The sequence below is a fragment of the Onychostoma macrolepis genome, chromosome 03 (genome assembly GCF_012432095.1).
Source record: "Onychostoma macrolepis isolate SWU-2019 chromosome 03, ASM1243209v1, whole genome shotgun sequence".
Taxonomy (NCBI): domain Eukaryota; kingdom Metazoa; phylum Chordata; class Actinopteri; order Cypriniformes; family Cyprinidae; genus Onychostoma; species Onychostoma macrolepis.
In genome coordinates this window covers 11,416,563-11,438,943 of record NC_081157.1, presented here as the reverse complement: position 1 = coordinate 11,438,943, position 22,381 = coordinate 11,416,563, and the positions used below count along the sequence as shown (strand labels likewise).

At 36.7% G+C, this 22,381-nt stretch overlaps 2 protein-coding genes and 1 long non-coding RNA gene across 4 annotated transcripts; 2 read left to right on the top strand and 1 right to left on the bottom strand.

Moving 5' to 3' along the window:
- The first annotated feature begins 1,513 nt into the window (after positions 1-1,513).
- Positions 1,514-10,145, top strand: LOC131536715 (uncharacterized). 2 transcript variants are annotated; one of them, XR_009270048.1, is made up of 5 exons: positions 1,514-1,653; positions 2,682-2,930; positions 8,557-8,644; positions 9,711-9,747; positions 9,896-10,145. It is a non-coding gene; the product is annotated as an uncharacterized LOC131536715 (long non-coding RNA). The 2 variants fall into 2 exon arrangements; XR_009270049.1 differs by lacking the exon at positions 9,711-9,747 and having other exon boundaries at positions 1,516-1,653.
- Positions 6,812-8,514, top strand: LOC131536696 (zinc finger protein 239-like). Its single transcript, XM_058769741.1, has one exon. The coding sequence runs from the start codon at positions 6,884-6,886 to the stop codon at positions 7,955-7,957; it is 1,074 nt and encodes a 357-aa protein (XP_058625724.1). The 5' UTR covers positions 6,812-6,883; the 3' UTR covers positions 7,958-8,514.
- A 7,145-nt stretch (positions 10,146-17,290) lies between the features above and the next one.
- On the bottom strand, positions 17,291-21,976 carry LOC131536712 (uncharacterized). Its single transcript, XM_058769770.1, has 7 exons — positions 21,913-21,976; positions 21,774-21,821; positions 21,417-21,485; positions 20,897-20,941; positions 20,758-20,822; positions 20,562-20,673; positions 17,291-19,240 (listed from the first exon to the last, which is right to left on the bottom strand). The coding sequence occupies exons 3-7, from the start codon at positions 21,480-21,482 to the stop codon at positions 18,923-18,925; spliced, it is 606 nt and encodes a 201-aa protein (XP_058625753.1). The 5' UTR covers positions 21,483-21,485; positions 21,774-21,821; positions 21,913-21,976; the 3' UTR covers positions 17,291-18,922.
- Positions 21,977-22,381: the final 405 nt, after the last annotated feature.

Sequence of the window (22,381 nt, the reverse complement as noted above, 5' to 3'; positions counted from 1 at the left end):
AATGCTGGAAAACCAAAGAATTTGTGGGATCTGAAGGATTTTTCTGAAGAACAGCAGGCAGTTTAACAAACAAGGTACTCATGAACAACATTGCAGGAGCAAACACAAGTTTTCTCTGGGCAAAAACATTGTGTCAGTGTGGATAGAAGAAAAATATGCATTTTCAAATTTATCTAGATTAATATGGATGTAGCCTAATATTTATATTAATAAGTCAGATGACACTACTCACTCCTGTTACTATTACTCAGTTTCTATATATAAGTATAGGATATACGAGTATACAATAACAGGACAGAAAGTAACAGGATTGAGATTTTAGAATAAAATATAGCCACATGGACTACATGCTAATATACTCAGCTAATTATAGTGATTCACTAAAGATTTGTAGTTTTAAAACAAATAAGTAATCAAGTAACATCTGAGAAATAATTTAGGTAACAGGACAGTGTTAATAATGACGCTTCCAGTCATCATCACAACAAATATACAGAAAAGAAAATGAGACCACATGCTTTAGGTCATTTCATTGCCTTCAGAAGATCCAGATGTTGCAATATTATGTTGAAAATGTGTCTTGTGGAATTTTCCTAGTTTTTTAGAGAGGGGAATGTGTTAGGGTAACAGGACCGACTGAAAACATGGGGACACGACTTTGTATTTTATCTAAAATATTATAGATTTACTTTCAAATAAATGTATTTAAAGCACAGATGGGATATGGAGGTACACAAAAATGCAAAATAAAAACGATTTCTGATGGATTTTAAACATTATATTTCGTGTTAAAATGTAACGTTGGAGACTCGGAACACGTACAAAACATATACACATATAATGGATACTCATTCCTGTTGCCCAGTTTCATTTCTGTTACTGAACAGTTTTTTCTTAAAAAAATACATTTAAACCACTATTTTTTAAAATTAAGTTTGTTCCATTATTTATCCCATTCTTTAATAAATTGCATCATAAAAAATTGATAAGCTTGAGGTTTGAGTTACCTTTAAAATATATAAAAAATGTTGTTTGTGTACTTTAGAAAAATACACTTTGTAGATGAAACCAACTATTTCTTTAAAATAAAACTTGCCTGAGTGGAAAATGAAGGAATGTTGAAATATTTTTAAACACGATTTTTGTCTATAACAGGACTGAGAAAAATGCATCCATTTTCCACTTAAAAACTCTGTCAAAAATTAAATAAAGTTACCTGAGATTGACCAATACAGGTTTTGATATGTACTAGATTCAGTGTTTAAAAAAAAAAAAAAAAAAAGAAAGAATTTTATTTATTTAAGCAAATGGCACCCATTCAGTAGAGTGGGCCATGTAAATTTTGACTTCAACTTACTGTGTTTGACTTCAACTTCATTTACAATTGAAAATATTTTTATGGTTTACATTTGCTGGTATGTTTTTGTCCCATGTCTTAAGAATCTGTGATGTTTTATAATTAATAAAAGAGCCTTAAACGATTGGTGATTGGTGTCTGTCTATCCAGTCTATACAGCACAGTTTTTACAACAAATAAATAAATCTATAAAAGTATTTGGGGCGCGTCTTTTTGGCGGCCTGTGACGTCACCCGCTCGCGGTGTCCAGTTCCCTTCTGCTTCAGTCCGCGTGGAGGAGAGGACAGCGGTTCACGGTACTTCACATATTTACACAACCATAAAACACACTTTATACAGTTGGTTTAAGCGGCATTTTACAGGCTCATTTCTGTATTTCAGCGCTACTTGTGTGCGTCTTTTCTGGCGTCTTCTAAAATATACACTGAGTGCAGCAGCAGCAGCAGCAGCGAGCATGTGAGGAAAACAGTGTTGAACTCATTCAGACCACGCTTTCGTGTGTTCATTTGTGTGATAATTTGTTACTGAATGCCAAGTCAAAAGTCAAAGTTTGAGATCTGTGAGATCGATCTCAAGTGTTGCTGCTGTGATTTTATTACTACTTTTCTTTAGTAAGAACAGATACAGCTAAATACTTTACATTGAGCCTGTAATGATCCATTTTCCATCTGTAAATAAATATGAGTAAAGTTTGAGTAAAGTTTGACAATGGAAACATTAAATATTGCTTTGCAGTGTTCTTTATCTTAAAAGGAACAGTTTTTTTTTTATTTTATTTTTTTTTAAAGATTATTATTATTATTAGTGTGTTTTTGTATTATTGATGTTTTATACATGTTATATTTTGAGAAATAACAGTATTATCTTTCAATAGAGCACTTTAATGGGCTTTTATCATATATCCTGACTTTGTTTCTAACAGAAAACACTCAGAATAAAGTGAGATGATCTGCTGATAATTCTGAATGGCTTGTTGAATGAGTTGATAGTCTGAGGCTCATCAGTATTAACAGCTGCTGAAAAGACTCTTTGTTCCATGTCAGTTGTTCCTGTTTTCACCTCACGTATTATGCTGATGTCTTCAGATTTCCTGTAAATTGCCACTTAAAGCTCATTTAATGGGTATCAACAGACGGAGAGTATGTGTTACTAATCTGTACATTTCTGTTTTATGCTTTCAGCTGTTTTTCTTACCATTATTTATACTTGGTAGAATTCACATCACATTATTTTCTTTTCCAAATTTCTAGATATTTGCATGTATTTAATGAAGCAGCATGTGGCAATTAATATAAAAACAACCAATTTTTTTTGGTTTTGGCAGATCAGCTCTTCCTACAACAATCATGTCATCAGTCAAGTTTCTACTACAGCAAACACATCTTCAGTGAAGCTCCTCCCCCTGCAATTCACCAGTAAATGCTGGAATATTCCCATCAGCAGTGCAGAGCATCAAAGCATCAGGAAAAGCGGAACTCTGCAAAGACTGAGTTTATTAAAGAGGACAGAGAGAAGATGGGAGATCCAGAACCCTGCAGAATTAAACACACTGAAGATACTGAAGAACAAACAGGTTGGTGTTTATTAGGGGTGGGACAATAAATCGATATGGCGATATATCGCGATTCTTCTCAGTGCAAGACGATAATCGATGACGATAATCGATATCTGGCGCCAAATATCGATATTTTAATTATTATAATAAGGTAAATAAAGAGGAACCGAAGGATAAACAGATTTCCAGCCACTGTATTAGCTTTACTGCTATATATATATATATATATATATATATGGAGATGAAAACTAGCTGCCCCAGAACATCTATCCGCATGGACCATAGGTACTGATCTCGTTATTATTGAAGAGCACATTCAGTTCAAGAGTAGCCTAACCTGTCCGCTCGGATCGCAGGTGGATTTCCGTCACTATATGAGTATATGAGAGCGCGCCGCCGGTGCATCCAGTTTTATGTGAACAACACTGGATGCTCTCCCTCTCTCTCAGATATTACAAGTGCACGTTATGCAGTGTGAACAGTGGGCACCGACCGGCAGAAACATAAATCTGCACCTATGGCATGGAGGACGAAACAAAACCTTGTCAGAGACGTAATGCGACGCAGAAGTGTGAAGTGTGTGTGTTTGCCACGCATCTACATTTGAAATAACGAACCTGAGCGCGCAAAAGACGCGATGTGAACGGCCATTTCTTCCTGTGGGGCTCCGTTTTTATGATGAGAGGAGAAAGGTTGAGAAAGCACTCCAGGTAAATTTTGAAATGTACCAGGTTTATATTATATCTATCGATCTAGTTTTTTTTCTGTTTGATAAGCACATTGAGTCACACATTAGTCACATTGATAAAATGTGTTTGTTTACACACAGAGAAAAAGAAAAGTGTAAGCTTTTAATAAGTACAAGAATAAACTGATTAATTTAGCCTACTCAACATATAAAAATGTATTTACATAACTTTTTTCTGTTTTCTAACAGTTTGGACTTGAATAAAGAAAGAAAACTTGCGCTTAACCTTTTCACAGGCATTTTGTTAGACAGATATCGTGATGTATCATTATAGGATAATGATACCCAGGCTACATCATATGAGTTTTTGATGCATTTTTTTTATCTTTGTTTACAGATATCGTGGATGATTTTCTTGCAATATATCGTCTGTCATAGAATTGCTGGTGTTGTGATATATAGTTACCGTGGGCAAAATATAGTGACAGTATCGTATCGTGAGTTAACCTGCGATTCCCACCCCTAGTGTTTATTCTTGATTTGTCATGTCAGAAGTAACAGGGTTGAGTGAAACATGTAGGACACAGATTGTTAACTTAACACTGGTTAAAGCGGAGGTCAATCTAGACTGAGCATGTGAAATTTCTACAGACGCTGCAATGATATCACACTCTGTGCATCTTTTTTAAAAACATAAATTCAACATTTGGGTCAATGACGTGATGCCTAAATTTTCTGTCCGATTGCATTTTTTTTTTTCAGTTAAAAAATGGTTTAAATACATAAAAAGATGCCATATATAAGAGATACCTCTCCCACATATGTACCAACTTGAACTATTCAGAAAACTTTAGTTATTTGTGAATTTTTTTTTTCTGTTATTCAAAGTGTCGAAACATCATGTGGTGTGACTGTCCGGCCATAACTGTTGTTTTGGAAACATCTTTGAAATTACCCTAAATTTATTTAGATTCATTTTCTGCACTATTTCGCCAAAGTATTTTGTAATCCTGTATAAAATTGCAAAGTATTTATATTTCCATCATAGTATACAAACAATCTTTGTCCGATAATCTCCGTTATATGAAATGTCATGTCGTGTGACCATCAAGAAACTACCATTTTGGGACTTTTAACGACACCAACAGGAACGAGCACACATGCCGATAAATGAAATTAAATATGCTGTGTTTTCCGCCAACTGGCAACCCACGGTGCCGAAATACAATTGGGTAAACTGGCAGTGGGCGGGTTTTACAAACCATAACAAACACAGACATTCCGGGCCGGAATGCACATTTTCAAAGGAGAATAACCGACTGTAGCATTGTTTTTCAGATAAACAAGTATGTTAACTTAGCATGTTTCTTAAATATCTGCAAACATATTATGGTATTTGTATGCTTTAGTAGAGTCAAAATCCTACATACAGCACCTTTAAGTTATTTCTATTGTTATAAATTTCATAGTGAACTTTCATAGGAAGCTAGCTTGTTTTTAGGTGGCCAGTTCTGTGCTTGTAAATTTTGACTGAATTTGAGAATATCATGTGGCGAATATCTGCGACCACTGCAGAGTGTTTTCCATTATAGATATATGTCCCAGATTGGCCATTTTTGTGCTTTTATAGTCAATTAATGGTTTATATACATAAAATTACTTTATTTAATGAAATTTAGGTCATTTCAGACGGTTTATGTTTAATGTTTGTACTTTGTGGTTCTTTAACGTGTTGTGACAAATCGCTGTAGCACCTCAGTTCAAGCGGCATGTGAACCAATCATCTCTTCATCTTTACTAGTTATAGCACAACATAAACATGAATGAAAATCAAGCTATCTTGTTTCAACTGTGAAAAGATGTCAATCCACAATATTTTTCAAGTTCAAGTCCACCAACGTTAATCTACTCTCCTGCCTGGTTTGTTTGTCAGACAAAAATGGTAGATTTGGCGTTATGATTGGTCAGATCACCTGTTAATCAAACTCCCAGCAAAGGGTCAATTAAGCAGCCAAGATTGGGCAAAGTTTAGAAATAAGTAAGTATAAAGAAATGCCTGCAGTTAATGCCATGTATTGCACTTTTCACACATTTCTTTAAATCGATTTTAACGATACAAGGTATTGTCATTTGGAGCGACCACTCATCATTTGGTGCAACCAATAATAGCAATAACTGTATTAAGTTAAAAGTAAATTATCTAATTTCTGTGGCTGAAATAACACTGCTATGGAATTCTTAAGTGAATGCATAAAACTGATTAAAAAAAATTTTTTTTAAATGCCAATTTAAAGAAAAAATAAGTCTAACTACATTTAAAGTGTCATGAACCCCCCCTGTTTCAGCACTGGTCGTTCACACCTCAGATTAGAAAAATACTCAAGAAATTGGCGTGTAAAGCTGTGGGAAAAGTGGGAGTGAAAAGGGGGGAAAACAACCAATAAAACAGACCTACAGCACACTCATTATACAGAGATATTAATATTAAAATATGAGCAAAGAAAAAACAAACAACAACAAATATATAGAGGCCAATGAATAATAGATGATCCAAAAGGAGATCATAGTTATTTTATCTATTAAAAAAAGCATTTCATTCCCATTCAAAAAAATAAAATAAAATAATAATCATGTCAGTGCCACTACACGGTATTATGGTGAGCAACTACCGAGCATACAGGTATATAGAGATCTTTGCTATTCGTAAGTGAGCTAAAAGGATAACCAAATCTTATTTCATTATATAGTAGTTTTATTTCACAATAACAATTTATTCCATGATATATTCATTTTTGTTATTTTGTCTTTGTTATTAATAATATAAACATAAGTGCAAGTAATAAACTAAAGGACAAATTCAATAAAACAAAGACACAAATGAAATAAATAGGGCCCTATGAAATCCGTTTAATTTTTCCCCAAATTCCATTTTTCTAGACTCTATTTTAATGGTTACATTAAGAAATATAAATAAAAAAGCTTGTCTGATTAATTGAAATCATAAAACTTACAATTTAACAGCAATTTATTAAAAGTTTAGCAAAAATTAGATTTTTAAGGCCCTATGAAATGCGTTTTATTTTTCTCATTCAGTTTAATTTTTCTGTAAATCTGTGTTTTCCATTTAATATTCTGGATTCCGTTTAATTCATTCCATTACATTTTAATAATCAAAAGCATTTCTAATTAATGTGTAAGGGATATAAATTCAAATAAGTCGATGTGTTTATCAGTAGTTGGTGCAATGTTGAAACACTACTTAAACCTGAAATAATTTTTGCAAATGGAACTTCACACGAGGATTCACACAGGAGAGAAGCCGTTTATATGTGGTCAGTGTGAAAAGAGATTCTCAAACAAAAAAAGTCTTCACCTTCACTTGAGGATGCACACTGGAGAGAAGCTGTGCACATGTGATCAATGTGGGAAGAGTTTCAGACAAACGTCATGCCTTAAAGAACACATGAGAATCCACACTGGAGTGAGGCCATTCACATGTGATCAGTGTGGGAAGAGTTTCATACACAAATCAAGTCTTAAAGAACACATTAGGGTTCACACCGAAGAGAAGCCATTCATGTGTGATCACTGTGAAAAGAGATTCAAGAGCAAACGCAGTCTTGTCATTCACATGAGAGCTCACACGGGAGAGAAGCAGTTTGTGTGTGATCGGTGTGAAAAGAGATTCTCAAACAAAAAAAAAATTGAGTTTCATTTGAGGATCCACACTGGAGAGAAGCCATTCACATGTGATCAGTGTGGGAAGAGTTTCACACAATCAGAATACCTTAAAGTTCACATGAGGATCCACACCGGAGAGAAGCCATTCATATGTGGTCAGTGTGAAAAGGGTTTCACACAATTATCAAACCTTAAAGTTCACATGAGGATCCACACCGGAGAAAAGCCATTCAGGTGTGATCAGTGTGGAAAAACATTTCTTGCGGCATCAGGCCTGAAGACGCACCTGAAAGTTCATACAAAGGAGAAGCCACATTCATGTTCTGTATGTGGAAAGAGTTTTTCACTACTACAACATTTAAAAGTACATCAGAAAATACATACTGGTGTGAGAGATCATATGTGCTTTGAGTGTGATAAGACTTTTATTTCAGCAAACCTTTTAAAACGTCACCAGACAATTCACACTAGAGAAAAACTTCACAAGTGTTCACACTGTGACAAGACATTCAGTCAGACAACAAATCTGAAAACACATGAGAGGATCCACAGCAGAGAGAAGCTGCACACGTGTGATCAGTGCGGAAAGAGTTTCGCTATTAAAAGTCACCTGACCCTACACATGAGGATCCATGCAGCGGATGAACCAGATCGTCGCAGTCTGAAATCACGTTAAGTAGTTCATCTTTATGTGCAACAAAGTCTCATATGTGTAAGTTATTTACAGCCAAATCACCCTGTAGTGGAATTTCCCTGTTAAAACTGGACTGCTGCTGGAAGCGGTGTTAGTGAGGCCAGCAGGGGGCGCTGCTCACCTTGTGGCCTGTGCCTGTGTGAGTCTTAATGGATTGTGGCTAGAAGGGATATCGGAAATGAACAATGAAATTAATTTTCTACCTATTATATTGTGTTTTATTAAGGTATACACCCACCCCAACCCTAAACCTACCCCTTACAATAATGAAAAAATAGTAATTGTTGTTCAGTGTGACAAAAATTATGCTATATTGATGTGCGCATGCCCAGTTGCGCCATACGTATCCCTTTTAGCCTTAACCGTCTTAATGCCCCAATGTAGTGTAACAGACACCATCCTTCAGATGAAATGTTATACCGAGGCCCTGACTCTTCTGTGGTCAGTTAAAATCCCATGGCACTCCTCGTGAAGAGTGGGACTGTAATCCAGGTGTCCTGGACAAATTCCTTCCATTGGCCTTCATCAGTCATGGCCTTCTAATCCCTAATAATAATAATAATAATAATTTTTTTTTGTAGAAATTCCACAAAGCTACTGGAAGGAGATGATGAAGGGAACACAAGTGATCCAGAAACCTGCAGAATGAAATAGGTGCAGAACAAAGAGGTTGGGATTTGTTCTTGATTCCTCATTCATGCTGAAAACATGCTGATGCTCACAAGATTTACATTGTTTTATGACCAAACTAGTTATTTCTAGTGCTGTCAAAATTAGCGCGTTAATGCAGGCGATTCATTTATTCAGTTTAACAAGTTAAAAATATTTAATGCAGTTAACGCAGGGGTGGGGCTAGGGTTGGCCTCCCCGCTCACAATTGCTGCTTCTGTCTCTTTTTTTTTTTTCAAGAAGTGCATTTATTTAGTTGCAGAACGTCTTTGTGACCACATCAAACGGGAGACTTTTAAGTTGTGTGCTCCAACTTCACATCAGAGCCAGGTGCTAGTCAAATGAGCGTGAAAAAGCCTACTGTACTTGTATCACATGCTCTACAGTTGCATGCATAAAGGCGCCGGCGCGTGCTGTAGCCTGTATCATTTCATATCAAAACATGAAAGAAACTATGTGCAAGCAATGCCATAGTCAGTTAAAGGGATAGTTCACCCAAAAATGAAAATTTGATGTTTATCTGCTTACCCCCAGGGCATCCAAGATGTAGGTGATTTTGTTTCTTCAGTGCAACACAAACTAAGATTTTTAACTCAAACCGTTGCAGTCTGTCAGTCATATAATGTCAGTCAATGGGACTCATGGCTTTGACAGACAAAAAAACATACACAGACAAAACCAAATTAAACCCTGCGGCTCGTGATGATACATTGAGGTCTTTAGACACGAAACTATCGTGCAAGAAATTGAACAGTATTTATTTAGTTTTTTACCTCTGATCCGCCGCCCGGTCCAAATGTCCTGAGCTCGTTCACAACAGCCGGTGCGTTCGCAGACTTATAAGTGCATGACAACCACCTATCTCTCAAATGGACCATTGACACTCCTAATTGAGATTGTAGATGGTGTCAATGGTCCATTTGAGAGATAGAAAATATCATTCTGAAAGTGATTCCAACAATATCGTTTCTCTGTGCCTTTATTGTTATAGTTGTGTTGTGGACTCTGCTATTCTTTAATATTGAGAGAAATTTTTAGAACTATGTCTTTATCATTATCTTTATAGTTGTCATTCTTGGTGTGGACGAACGGGTCAAGTGATTGTAAGATTAATTCTTCAGTAATCTTCAAGTTGATATAAAAATTAATAATTAGTTAAACAAGTTACAAGTAATTATTAATATCCCCCTTTTGAGCAAATTTTCTACAAGAGAAACCAGATCACGGTTTGATCAATTATATTGTCTACAGTCAGAGAGACACAACAAAGAAACACCATCTAAAGTTGGAAGTTCATCTTCAAGACCAGCGGTGTGAGGATTAGATCAACTCAAAAATGGTGCTCCAACTGACAATATCTAGGTTTTTTAATCATGTCATTCTGTTTTATTGTATAAATTATGTAAAGATGCTTTGTTATTGTCATGTGTAGTTTGCAATAAAGTGAAAAGATGGATGTATTTGCAGCAGTATTACATTTATTAAACAGAAACCCTCAAAACAAAACACTCCAATTAAGAACAGAACAAGTGGCACAATACAAGCATTGACAAAGAACTGAAAGAAAACTTAAACACACTGAACAAATGGGGGTATGCGTGAGTTATTTACACTGTTAATGAGTTGGATTCTCATGTTAAACATGGCCAAAGTAAAAAAAAAACAATTTGGATGTATGACAGTATTTCTGTGTTGTGAGGGAAAGATAACTTTGCTCAGCATCCCAAAGAACCCAGTGTTACGTGAACAGTGGATGCAGTTTGTTTTTCCGGGGCAGCAACAGTTTCACAAGTGTGTTTGATTGTTCCCATCATTTCGGTGACACGTGTTTTATAAACAAGGCCCAGTTCGACACTGGATTTGCAAATAGTTTGAAACTGAAAGATAGAGCGTTCCCAACATTAATAATCCCGGTTATGATTCGGAACTGCATCAAATTTCTGTTTTGTTCAGAAGGGACAAATACACAAACAGACTTGAAACCAAACAACAAAGAGGTGAAAAAAGTTCCAGCGATAAGCAGCAGCGGCGTCCTCTCACACAGTACAACCTGAACAGGCTGCCAGTCTACAGTATCCGGGGCTTTGTAAATTGACAAAATGATTCCACTGACCCTTTGCACTTCTCAAACCGGTAATGCTTTCTGTTGCCATCTGCTGATATAGCCAGCATATCTGGTGTGCATGCTGGACACTTCAGGGGCTCCATCCCTAGTCCTGGCAGGTTTAACTGCAGATACAAAATATAATGATGAAACTTAAAGATTACTGTTGATCAACAGCAAAAACAACAACATAACTAGGCCTATATTTCACTGACCAGATTGATTCTTTGTAACACGCTGTGGTAGTATGTTCCCAGGCTGGTCTCTCTTCCTCCAGGAAACATTGGAGCCTTCTTTTTTTTTTTTTTTTTTTTGAAGGCTAAAATCTGCCAGGTGTGTGCAGAGGCATTTTCTTTTAAATTTATGTAAATGCAACGATGTATGGCAACCTTTAATTTTTTGGTTTCCAACTGATCTGCCGTGGTTTTCCCTGCTTCCAGCTATTCCTTAAATTGTCTGAATGACTCGGACGCCATATTCAGAGATGGGCATAAATACATGGAAAAGTATTTAAAATAAAAATATAAAATACTGTGTGGAAAAATTTATTTAAATACAAATACAGTACTTTGTATTTTTAAAATACACAAAATACATGTGAAATTATCCATCCAGTGCAGGTATCCCTATTAAGGCCTTTCCACACTGAGCGTGATGCGACTCGCCGACGAACGGTGCTTTCACACCGAGTACCAGGGACGGACTGGGAGTAAAAAAACGGCCCTGGATTTTCTCCCAAATGGGCCCACCACAACTACAAACAGTCGCTATCTCACAATATTACAGGAATCCTATCGCATTTATGGCAAATAACATCACAAACCCATGGTGACCCTGCTGACAAAAACAATAGAAATCATCACAAAAATTTGAATGATTTCCACTAAAAATACCAGTACAAACATTACAAACCATCAACATTAAATAATGGTTTCCTGTAGTGTCTTTTGGGACATATTACATTAGATACATACATTACATATTATTTAATGGCTTTAATAAAAGCCATGAATAGAAGGTGACCAATTACCAGTAGAGACCAACAGGCACATTACAATTTTCATTATAACCAGTAAAAACATTACAAATTATTTGATGGTTTCTATTTTTCTTTTCTTTTTTCAACAGAGGATTGAAATAAGTGTATTATTGTATGAACTAAAATACTTGAAATCTACATAAAAAGAGCAGAATGCAAAATGTATATGACAATGATAAAAATAAACCTACATTCTAGAAACCTGAAACAGCAGAATTCTTCAATTTGAGTATTCGTGTGTGTGTGTGCCATGTTAATCAGACTAGGCTACTACATTTACTCAATTTTCTCCAATGTATATAACTCAATAGCTCTCAAATGTAACCCGTTGTAGAATCACTGTTGTCTCTTTATGAATGAATGGAATATTCATGCCAGACAATGCGGAGTGATAAGTAGCAGTGGACGCTCGGATTTTACTACAGTGCTATAGGCTACATGCTGTGTATAGTGAGAGAGGCGGGCAAAGGTAACCTGATGTGTAAAGGCCCTTTCACACAGGACGTGGCAAGCACTGCGCCTGCCGCTGGGTTCAGCGCAGCCCTTCAGGTACAAGGCGATTTGCGCTATGCTCGCCAGAGCGAAGTAGGCAGAGTTTTCAAATTTTTTTGCGGAGTTCTATACTTCTAGTCATTGGATTGTTGTTCCACCTTTCGGTCAGCAGCAAAACGTAAACACACCTGACATGCCAACTTGAATGGAGATGTGTCTCATGACACAGCTTTTCTCCCGATGTCCCTATACGACCGCAAACTTGTATCGTATAGCTCTGGAAATTCAGACACACAGAGAATCAGCTGTTCATCCATTTTGAGTTCGGCGCTTGTTTGGATGCCCCGTTTCTATTGGCCGCGCAGGGAAACGTCACAGAGCGCAGTGGCAAAAGTTGAACTATTTTGAACTTTGACCGCGGTGTTCCTGCTGGTGTTCACATCAATCCACAAGTCGTTCTTAAGCTATTTTAATTCAGTTCGATGTAAAAACAATCGGCTAAGTATGTCTTGCATCCTTTAATGTTAGCGAACACTGCAAATAAATTGGTTGCAAAACGGTTTCCACTCACGTTTAACTTTTTGTCTGGTTGCTACGGTCAGAAAAAATAAAATAAAAATCACATTACCTAGCCAATGATCACTAGATTTTATACAGATGTTATTCTGTAAATGGTGATCAGCACCCTATATAATGTGGAAGTTACTGCCTTTTGCCTTGGCGTGACATCTCACTTTTTGCAGACAGTGCAAAAGCAGAGCACAATATCAATATAGCGGTAAAAATCAAGTTTGAGATCATTTTCATTAAAACATCTAATTTCCAGATTCCCAGTGTCCTACCTATAATTTTTTTTTTTCTGTACAAATACAAATCTTTAAAGCCATTTTTCTAAGTTTCGAACTAGCGAGTTTCACACTCTGGAGCAGAGCGGCAATCCACCTGTCACTCAAGTGACCACTCCCTTAATTATGCAGAACTTTAAGGCTTAATATAATTTAAACGGATGAGTTATCAAAAAAATTCACCCCCCTCACAGTTGTCATGAAGGGCAAAATTAGCTATATAGACCAAAATCATTTTTTGCACCAGGCTGTAAACGTTTTTTTTCTGCTGTAAAGTTGGGCATTTTAACATGGGAGGTCTCCCTTTTGGAGCCAGCCTCCAGCGGCCAGTCGATGAATTGCAGTTTTAGTCACTTCCGTGTTGGCTTCGCGCGAGAGAGCAGGAGGTTGCCGCTTGGATGCGACCCTTCCCCTCTGTCCCACACGTAAATAATATTATGTAGTTTACATGATAAACAAGTTTTCAAGATGTGTATACGAAATAATTGCTGACCCTGTCAGGAAAAATTAGCCTATGTCTGACCCTTCTCACATTTTGTATGAGGAATATTCATTTTTGCCATCTAACAGCATAGATTGAATTGGCTGTTACATAAATCTTTTGTGTATCAGTCTGTAAAATTAATAAATCAAAATTGGGGCTTCAAACATGCCTCTCTGGGCTCTGGAAAATAGAAAGGACTCACTATTCTAATGCACTGTAGCCATGTGTTTGTATTAAGGTGCGTCTATTGTATTGTTTGTTTATCGATGTGAATTGATGTGAGACAAGCTGTGAGATCCAAGACAAATTTTGGAATGAATTCCAACAATAAAGTGTAATTGGATTGAATAATTGAATTGAAAAGTAATATTAAAGCTAACAAATTACTCTAGTTTTATACATTTAACAGACCTTTGAAGTTTGGGAAAAAACTAGTGGAAGTGATGTGTTTTCGTGCATTTTATTTTTTCATATGGTGATTGTGAAACATGAAACACATCACTTACATGATTTTATGGTGAAATTTGTTATTTTTAATGTTAATCGGGTCAATTTTGATCAAGAACAATGCACTGTGACTTTAATTCCGCGTACGCGGCACAGCAAAAATAGACTCGGCGCCAAAACTATCGCGGCACTGCCGCTTCTGCTCTACTCTGCTCCTGCTACGCGCTGCCGCCCTGCATCTGTGTGCGGTGTGAATGCTCTAATCTGTTAACATGGGCGCCGAAAAAAATACGCGCCGCTCACGCTTGCGGTGTCCCAGCAAACACAAAACGTTTTTACAACTTTTCACAATGTTGTATTTTGGTTGCAATTAGGTAATGTTTAAAAACGTTGTAAAAATACCAACCTGGAATGTTCTCTTTAAGTAGAAAAAAAAACGTAAATATCATGTTTGTCTACGACCAAAACGAAACCAGACCAAACTGCAACTTTTGCAACTGCAAACTGCAACTGCAACGTTGGAAAGAAATGTTTAAAAAACGTAAAAACAGTACCAAAATACAACCAGGCCAAATCTTGGCGCGCTAGCTACTTGTTTGATTGATAAATATCAATATCATGAATGAAAAGGGGTTTTTGTGTATTATTGTGGCAGCCAACAACAGCACAGCACATTTTTATATTTAGTTAAATATTCTTTTAAACATTTCTTAAAAAAAAAATACATGATGTTTTATTAACAAAGACTTAAGACCTAACTAAGACCGGTGGAAAATGAAAAGTTGTGATTTTCTAGGCCGATATGATTAAGAACTATACTCCCAGTCCGGCGTAATAATCAAGGAACTTTGCTGCAGCAGCAGGCGCAGTGATATTACGCAGCACCTGAAAGTAGTCCCCAGCTATATTATAACTAGTTACCTAGCTGGGGACTACTTTCAGGTGCTACGTAATATCACTGCACCTGCTGCGACAGCAAAGTTCCTTGATTATTACGCCGGAATGAGAGTATAGTTCCTAGCAAAATCGGACTAGAAAATCACAACTTTAAATTTTCCGCCGGTCTTAGTACATGATATAACTACAGAAGAGTCAAGTTTTAAATAGGAAAACTATCGAAACTCTTTGGTCATTTTTGAACACGATGCTACTGGTCTAATCGGATTCAATGATCTATGCTAAGCTATGCTAAAAGTGCTATCGCCAGACCCGGAGATCGGCTGAATGGATTCAAAAACGGTAAAACTCAACTTATTAACTCTGGGGGAGTTGGAGAATGAGCCTATTTCCAAAAAAAGTGGAGTGTTCCTTTAAGTGTGGTACCATTTAATAATACTTAAAACTGTTTTTTTTTTTTCTCCTTGAATAGATTGACCTGAAGAATGAAAGCAGAATCATGCTTGTAAATTTATAAGCATGCTGCCATGTGAAATGGCTCTATATCAGGGCTGACGAGAAAAAAAAACTAATTTCATATATTGTCTCAAAATAATTCAAGCACTGAACTATTTTTAAACACAAGAACCTTTTTAATTAGTGTGGCTGTTAAAAAGGCCCCGTATGCCATCTCATCAATTTAAAGGATTTTAATATTCAATACAACAGTGTTCAATATACGGCAGCCTATAAAAATAATAAACCAACATCATTCATTGATATTTTTTTGTAAATATTATAAACCATCATGTAATAAACATTTTAATATACATCACTAGATGTACTACATTAGACATTATAAACATTAAATAGTCAATGTTGAATGTCAAAACACACCTAAAAACTACTTTGAAGTAATACAAAAAGTATCCACATTTAATTGTACTTTCACACTTTTTAGTGGATGTCTAAATAAAGGTTACGTACACTCTTAAAAATAAAGGTGCTTAAAAGGTTCTTCATAGCGATGCCATAGAAGAACCATTTTTTTTAATAATCTGAAGAACCTTTCGCCACAAAGAACCTTTTGTGAAACAGAAAGGTTTTTCAGATGTTAAAGTTTCTTTATGGAACCATTTAGACAACAAAGTTCTTCTATGGCATCGTGAAGCACCTTCATTTTTAAAAGTGTAACTGATGAGCATTAACTTACTTGTTTGCTACTCACATTAGGATGTGGAATTTATTTTAAAAAACATGGTTTCCTTCATCTTAGGGGCATGACATTTTGTCATACTCTTGGTATTTGAAAAAATTGACCACACAATAAAAATGAATGGAAAAGGCAATAAAATAAGAATGCTTTCCACCTTTGACTCTTTCAAGAAAAATCCTCTGTTCTCATCCAAGAGCAAACTCACAGTGTGCTGGGTTCTATGTTGAGATTAAATTACAAAATTAACTCAAGTTGTCCCAAACCTGTATAAATTTCTTTATTCTGCTGAACACAAAGATGTTTTCAAGAATGTTTGTAACAAAGCAGATCTGGGCCACCTATCCTATGGCACATCTCCCACTAGAGGCAAGGAAGTTTGGCAGTACTGATGCTTGCAGTGCATTCCCATTTGAGAAATTGAAAACTTCAGATCTTAAACCAGGGATAGGCAACGTTGGTCCTGAAGTGTCGCTGTCCTGCAGAGTTTAGCTCTAACCCTGATTAAACACACCTGAACAAGCTAATCAAGGTCTTCAGAGGAAAATTTGATGCCATCAAATAAAAAGATGAATTGGATGAGTAAGGTTCTCCAGTGCACATCTCACTAGAAAAGAAGATGGGGAAACGGGTAAGATGTTTAATCTCATACTTTAAAATAATGGCCCGGTTTTACAGACGGGGCTTAGACTAAGCCAGGATTAGATCATAGTTCAATTAGGACATTTAAGCAATTTTTTTTATAAACGTGTTTAGAAAAAAAACATTACAAAGGCACTGATATATTTTAAGATCAGTCAGTGCAAGTTTCTTTCAGTTGAAACAGCTCAGACTTAATTTTAGTCTAGGACTAGGCTCAAGCTTTGTCTGTGAAACCGGAGGTATAAATGTTTTTGGGTTTTGTCATGAAAGCTGGGTCCAAAGCAAGCATGCAGGCTCTCCAATTCCTCTCCTGTTCTACTTTGGACTTAATTGCTGGACATAATACATATAACCAGACACAGTTCGGGGGTTGTAACTTGTAGTTTTGCGTTCTAAACTTGTAATTTTAGTTCATGCTGTCACCATTTGAACTAAATTAAAGTAATGCATAGCGATATGAAAATTTAAGAACAAGAGCTGTGCTATACTGCATCATTACACAAACAGACTACCCCGAGGAGGACAGTTTTCCGTCATTAATATCGTTTAGGCCAGGGCACAGACATCACCAAGAGTGAGCAGACGAGCAAGATCAAGTGAGTAGCTATTTCAGACTGTGTTCTCTTGCACTCCGCCATCTCACGATATTAAAAAATAAATAAATAAAAAACTTTGCGTGCTGTAGTTTACACAGGACTGGCGGGAAATGTGCAATGATACACCTTTATTATATGTTACGTGGTTTCTTTTGAGAGGATAACTGTTGTGTTCAGAGAAAGCACTGCCGCAGCGTGTTAATTCTTACACCACTATTGGGGTAGGGAGCCCCATCGCAGAATTATTATTATTTTTGGTCATTTAGTAGTATTACGCAAGGTATCATTATGTAAATGTACATTAAATTTGTCAAAAATAAAATATATTAAATTACAAACTTCTGTCAAATTCTTGGCAGCGAGCCTATATAAGCTGAGGTCTGTGACCATCGCGCACACAGTCCCGACTCACTTCTGAGAGGACCCCACACTGCGTTTTTTCTGAGGTAACGGTCTTAACAGTTTTATTTAAATTAATTTTAAAACATCAGCCACACAACAAAAAGAAATGGCATATTATGAAGAAAGTAATGATAATGATAATAATCGAATAAGAACAGTTTGAGAAAATTTTTCTCATGGTACAACGGCAGCTTTCACACATGATAAATAGTCCTAAATTGACGGACTGTCTTTTCCGGTAAATTTACCGCATTTACTGCTCACACAAACTGGGTTTCCATCTCTTTTTGTGCTACCTGTGAGTACACGATCCGTTCCACCTGCACGATTCGTTCTGCGCATGCGCGTAATTACGTAGTAGAAAACGTCACGCGACGAAACACTTAACAGCCAGGCGGCACAACTGCCGGCAGATCTTTGTAGGCTACATTGTGTTTTTCATTTAACAGTTCATGGCGGGTCTATTTTGATGTTTTTAAATGTAGCTTACGCTATGCATTACGATGTGTTTACGTGGTTGACAATCCAAAATAATAAAGGAGTTGTTGAACATGAACATACACGATTTTGGTTACATGTGGAATAAAGTCTTTCTGTCACTGTAAAACTTCAGTTTCCTCCATACTCCCCTTTGGGATGCATTGCTGTTTGGCATTAGGCCTACTTAACTTGCAGTGTTTCGATCTGAGGTCAGTAGTATCGTCAAAGACAGTTTGTGTCATTTTTTTTTTATTAAAAGCTGCTAATATTAGTTAGCTTCAGGTTGAGTGATTTTGTATTAGTATGGGTCTATATAGCCTAATATATCTATCTATATAATCTAAATGAGGAAAATAATCCCTTCAATGGTGTTTACAGAAGACAACACAATATGCATTTCTGCCTAGACTATCTGCACTTACATGAAGAAAGAACTACAAACAAGTCTGGGGAAACATTATAAAGTATTTCAAACTGACAATGGAAATGACTTGAAAGAAAGCATAGTATGCACACAGAAGTGACATGAGACATATTGGTGAGCTAGTGAACCAGAGTATTTTTAATAAGAAATGAGAAAAAAAGAAAAACAAATTGTCACACACACACTAACAAACAGTATGTGGGGTGCACAGTCACCCAGATATACTCTCACACACTAACAAACTGTATATGGGTGACTGTGCACCCCACATCCAGCATTTACTCTCAGGTTGAGGGTGTCTCTGCAAATAAGCATGAATGCTTCCATGTCCTGGATATTTTCAAAAATGAACATGAAAGGCTCCTTGGCATCCCACTCCGTCGACTCCTCCAGCACCCTCCATGCATTCATCTGGTCATCATGATCCATCAACATGAATGACGGTTCTTGCACCTGGCCAGTGAAAAGCCCAGAACTGTTCCTCACAATGTATTCCGCCTGGTACATATGTTTCAATGTGAGGGGCAGCTCCTCCACTTCTATCTGTTCCTCCTTTGATAAAGTAAAATATGATAAATTAAGACTACCCTACAACATAAGATGTTTTGTGTCTTTCAAAAGGGGCCTAAAGACATCTTTTCAGCATAAATTAAATAGTTATTATGAGTTATGGTTTGTATATTACAGTATTTTCATTAGACTATTGATTGCTAACCTTTGTATTGTTTTTATTTGTAAGCCACTTTGGACAAAAGCACCTGCTAACTCATATAACCATCTAATGCACAAAGAAAATACAGGTAGGTCTCCAAAAATTAGAATATTGTGGAAAAATTTGTCAATTTCAGTAATTCAATGTAAAACGTTCAACTCATACATTATATAGATTCATTAGACACTACGTGAAATATTTCTAGCCATTATTTGTGTTAATTTTGATGACTATGGCTTATAGCTAAAGAAAACCCAAAATTCAGTATCTCACAAAATTAGAATATCACAGAACCAACAAAAAACAAGGATTTTTAATACAGAAATGGCAGCCTTCTGAAAAATTTTTACGTATATGCACTAAATACTTGGTTGGGCCTTTGCATGAAATACTGCATCAGTGTGACGAGGCATGGAGGCAATCCACATGTGGCACTGCTGAGGTGTTATGGAAGCCCAGGTTGCTTTAAAAGCAGCTTTCAGCTCACCTGCATTGTTGTATCTCGTACCTCTGATCTTCCTGTTGGCAATACCACATAGATTCCCTTTGGGGTTCAGGTCAGATGAGTTTGCAGACCAATCAAGCACAGTGACTCCATGGTCATTAAACCAGGTGTTGGTACTTTTGGCAGTGTGGGCAGGTTCCAATTTCTGAAATTCTGGATATTTCAGTTTTTTATTTTTTATTAATTTGCAAAAACTTCTACAATTCTGTATCTTGCTGTCATTATGGGGTACTGAGTGTAGATTAAGGAGAAAAAAAAAATGAACATAAACGTCTCTAGGAGATGGCTGCAATGTAACAAAGGGTGAAACATTGAAAGGGGTGTGAATACTTTCCGGATGCACTGTAATAATGTATGTGCACTATTTGTTTAGCCTGTGTGCACTAAATGTAACCTGTCCCAAATGTCTTTTTATATACCTTAAATGTAACACCACTTGACCCATGGTGAAACGTTGTTTTGTCTCACTATACACAGTGTATATGGTTGAAATGACAATAAAACCCACTTGACATGAACTGTTGTATAAATCTATATAATGTATGAGTTTCAAGTTTTACATTGAATTACTGAATTAACAAACTTTTCCACAATATTCAAATTTTTTGAGACCTACCTGTATAGAATGCATACATGTCTGGTTAGTTTGGCCATACCTTGACTATTTGGGGTCGAGAAATCCTATAAATAGGTGGTAGGCTGCCTGCCATCAGCTGTTCTGCCGCCTCTGTCCAGAAGGCAAAGCGCTGTCCGAAGTGCTGCCCATGCCTTTTCAAAAGTCAGAGTATGGTACTTTTAATATAGCATAATTGTAAAGCAGACCAATGTTTTACTGCTTGAAATGTGTCCTACCTTGCAACTGACAATTTCTCCAGAATCTGGAGACACCACCACTTCCGAATAGATGGTATGTCAGCCTGTAATATTGGAGTCTTGCATTGTTTGTTTTTTAACATTCTTGGATACATACATTCCATGAATTACAACTTACATCCAAAAAGTGAAACTGGGCACCAGTACAGATGCAGAGGGAGTACTGTAAAAGAGAAAGATAATGATTACAGAGATTGAGTAGAAGTTGTATAAGTTTACCATAAGCATGAAGATCCCACAGCTCTGTCCATCTGACTGAACTGGAAATGGCTGAAAAGTAATACACGGTTACTCAGATGTGATGTTGACAACTATTGCAGTATATAGTATATAGTGTCCGCTGAGAAAAATGAAATGCCAAAATTACATAGTAAGCAAAGTTACATCAAAATCTTTGCCAGTCTTCTCCACCCACTCTAGCCACTGCTCCTGCAAGTTGTCTGGGAAAAAAAATGTAACTGTACACAAAGCATGTAGTGGCTTGCTGTTTGTGACCCCCTAGACCATGCTGGCAAAATGACAATATCTTTTGATTCCACATTGCCCTATGAAAAAAAAAAAATGTTCAGATCTCCTTGGATATATCTTCACTTAAAGAGATGTATCTGCTGGACTTGTCAGCACTTTATGCAACTTACCGGCAAACTAGGTTCCCTTAGTTTCCATGTAGGGACGTCATATAGGTCAGCAATGTGGACATCCATTCCCTGAATAAAATTGTATGTCTGCATTTCATATACATTTATGCCATGGTCTGTCTGAATACTCGATTAAATTTGCACAGGTAGTTCCAGGTCAGTTTAATCACGTTCTATATTAATGCGCTTCCTATAAACATTGGTAACCATAGTAACATCACAGTTTCCTTCCTATAGGGTTGTCCCATGAAAAGATATAACAGAATATTTGGAAAAATGTGAGGGGTGTACTCATTTTTGTGAGATACTGTAACGCAAATTTATGTGCAAGTCATCGAGGTAAATACAAATACATACCTGTCGCCTGGCTGCCTCCTCTACCAGCCTGAAGCACGCATTCCCAATCTGAAAGCACAGAACGTTTTGCATAATTGCAATAAAGGCATTAGAACCATCCAAACTCTTTACGGCAATATCCACTTACATTGCTCTCCACCTCCTCATCTAGCCCCAGGCTCCAAAAGTCCTCCCTTTGAAGACACACTGGGCCATCCAGAACAACAATTTATTTTGCTGGACGTGCTCTGTCCAGCACATAGGTCAGCTAGAAATAACAAAAAATATCCCTGTTAGGAATGAGCAATCATGCATTTATTGTTTGAAGCACACCAACAAGCTGTGCATGTGAACCATCCAGTTTAGTTTGGCACTCACCAGTTGTTCTTGCTGAGGACCCAACCTCTTGGACCACAGTGGACCATTATTGGCATACTGGTGGTCCACCAGTCTAATATCCTCTGCATCGTTTTGGCTGCCCTCAGATTCATGGCTATGGTCTACACAACAGGAAAGTAAAGACTAATCGTCATTGTCAAGTGTCATGTTTATATTTGCTATGTCACCAAGTAGGTTTGCTACATTTTGATTGAATCTTGGTGGACTAACATAAGAAAACTGTCCAACGC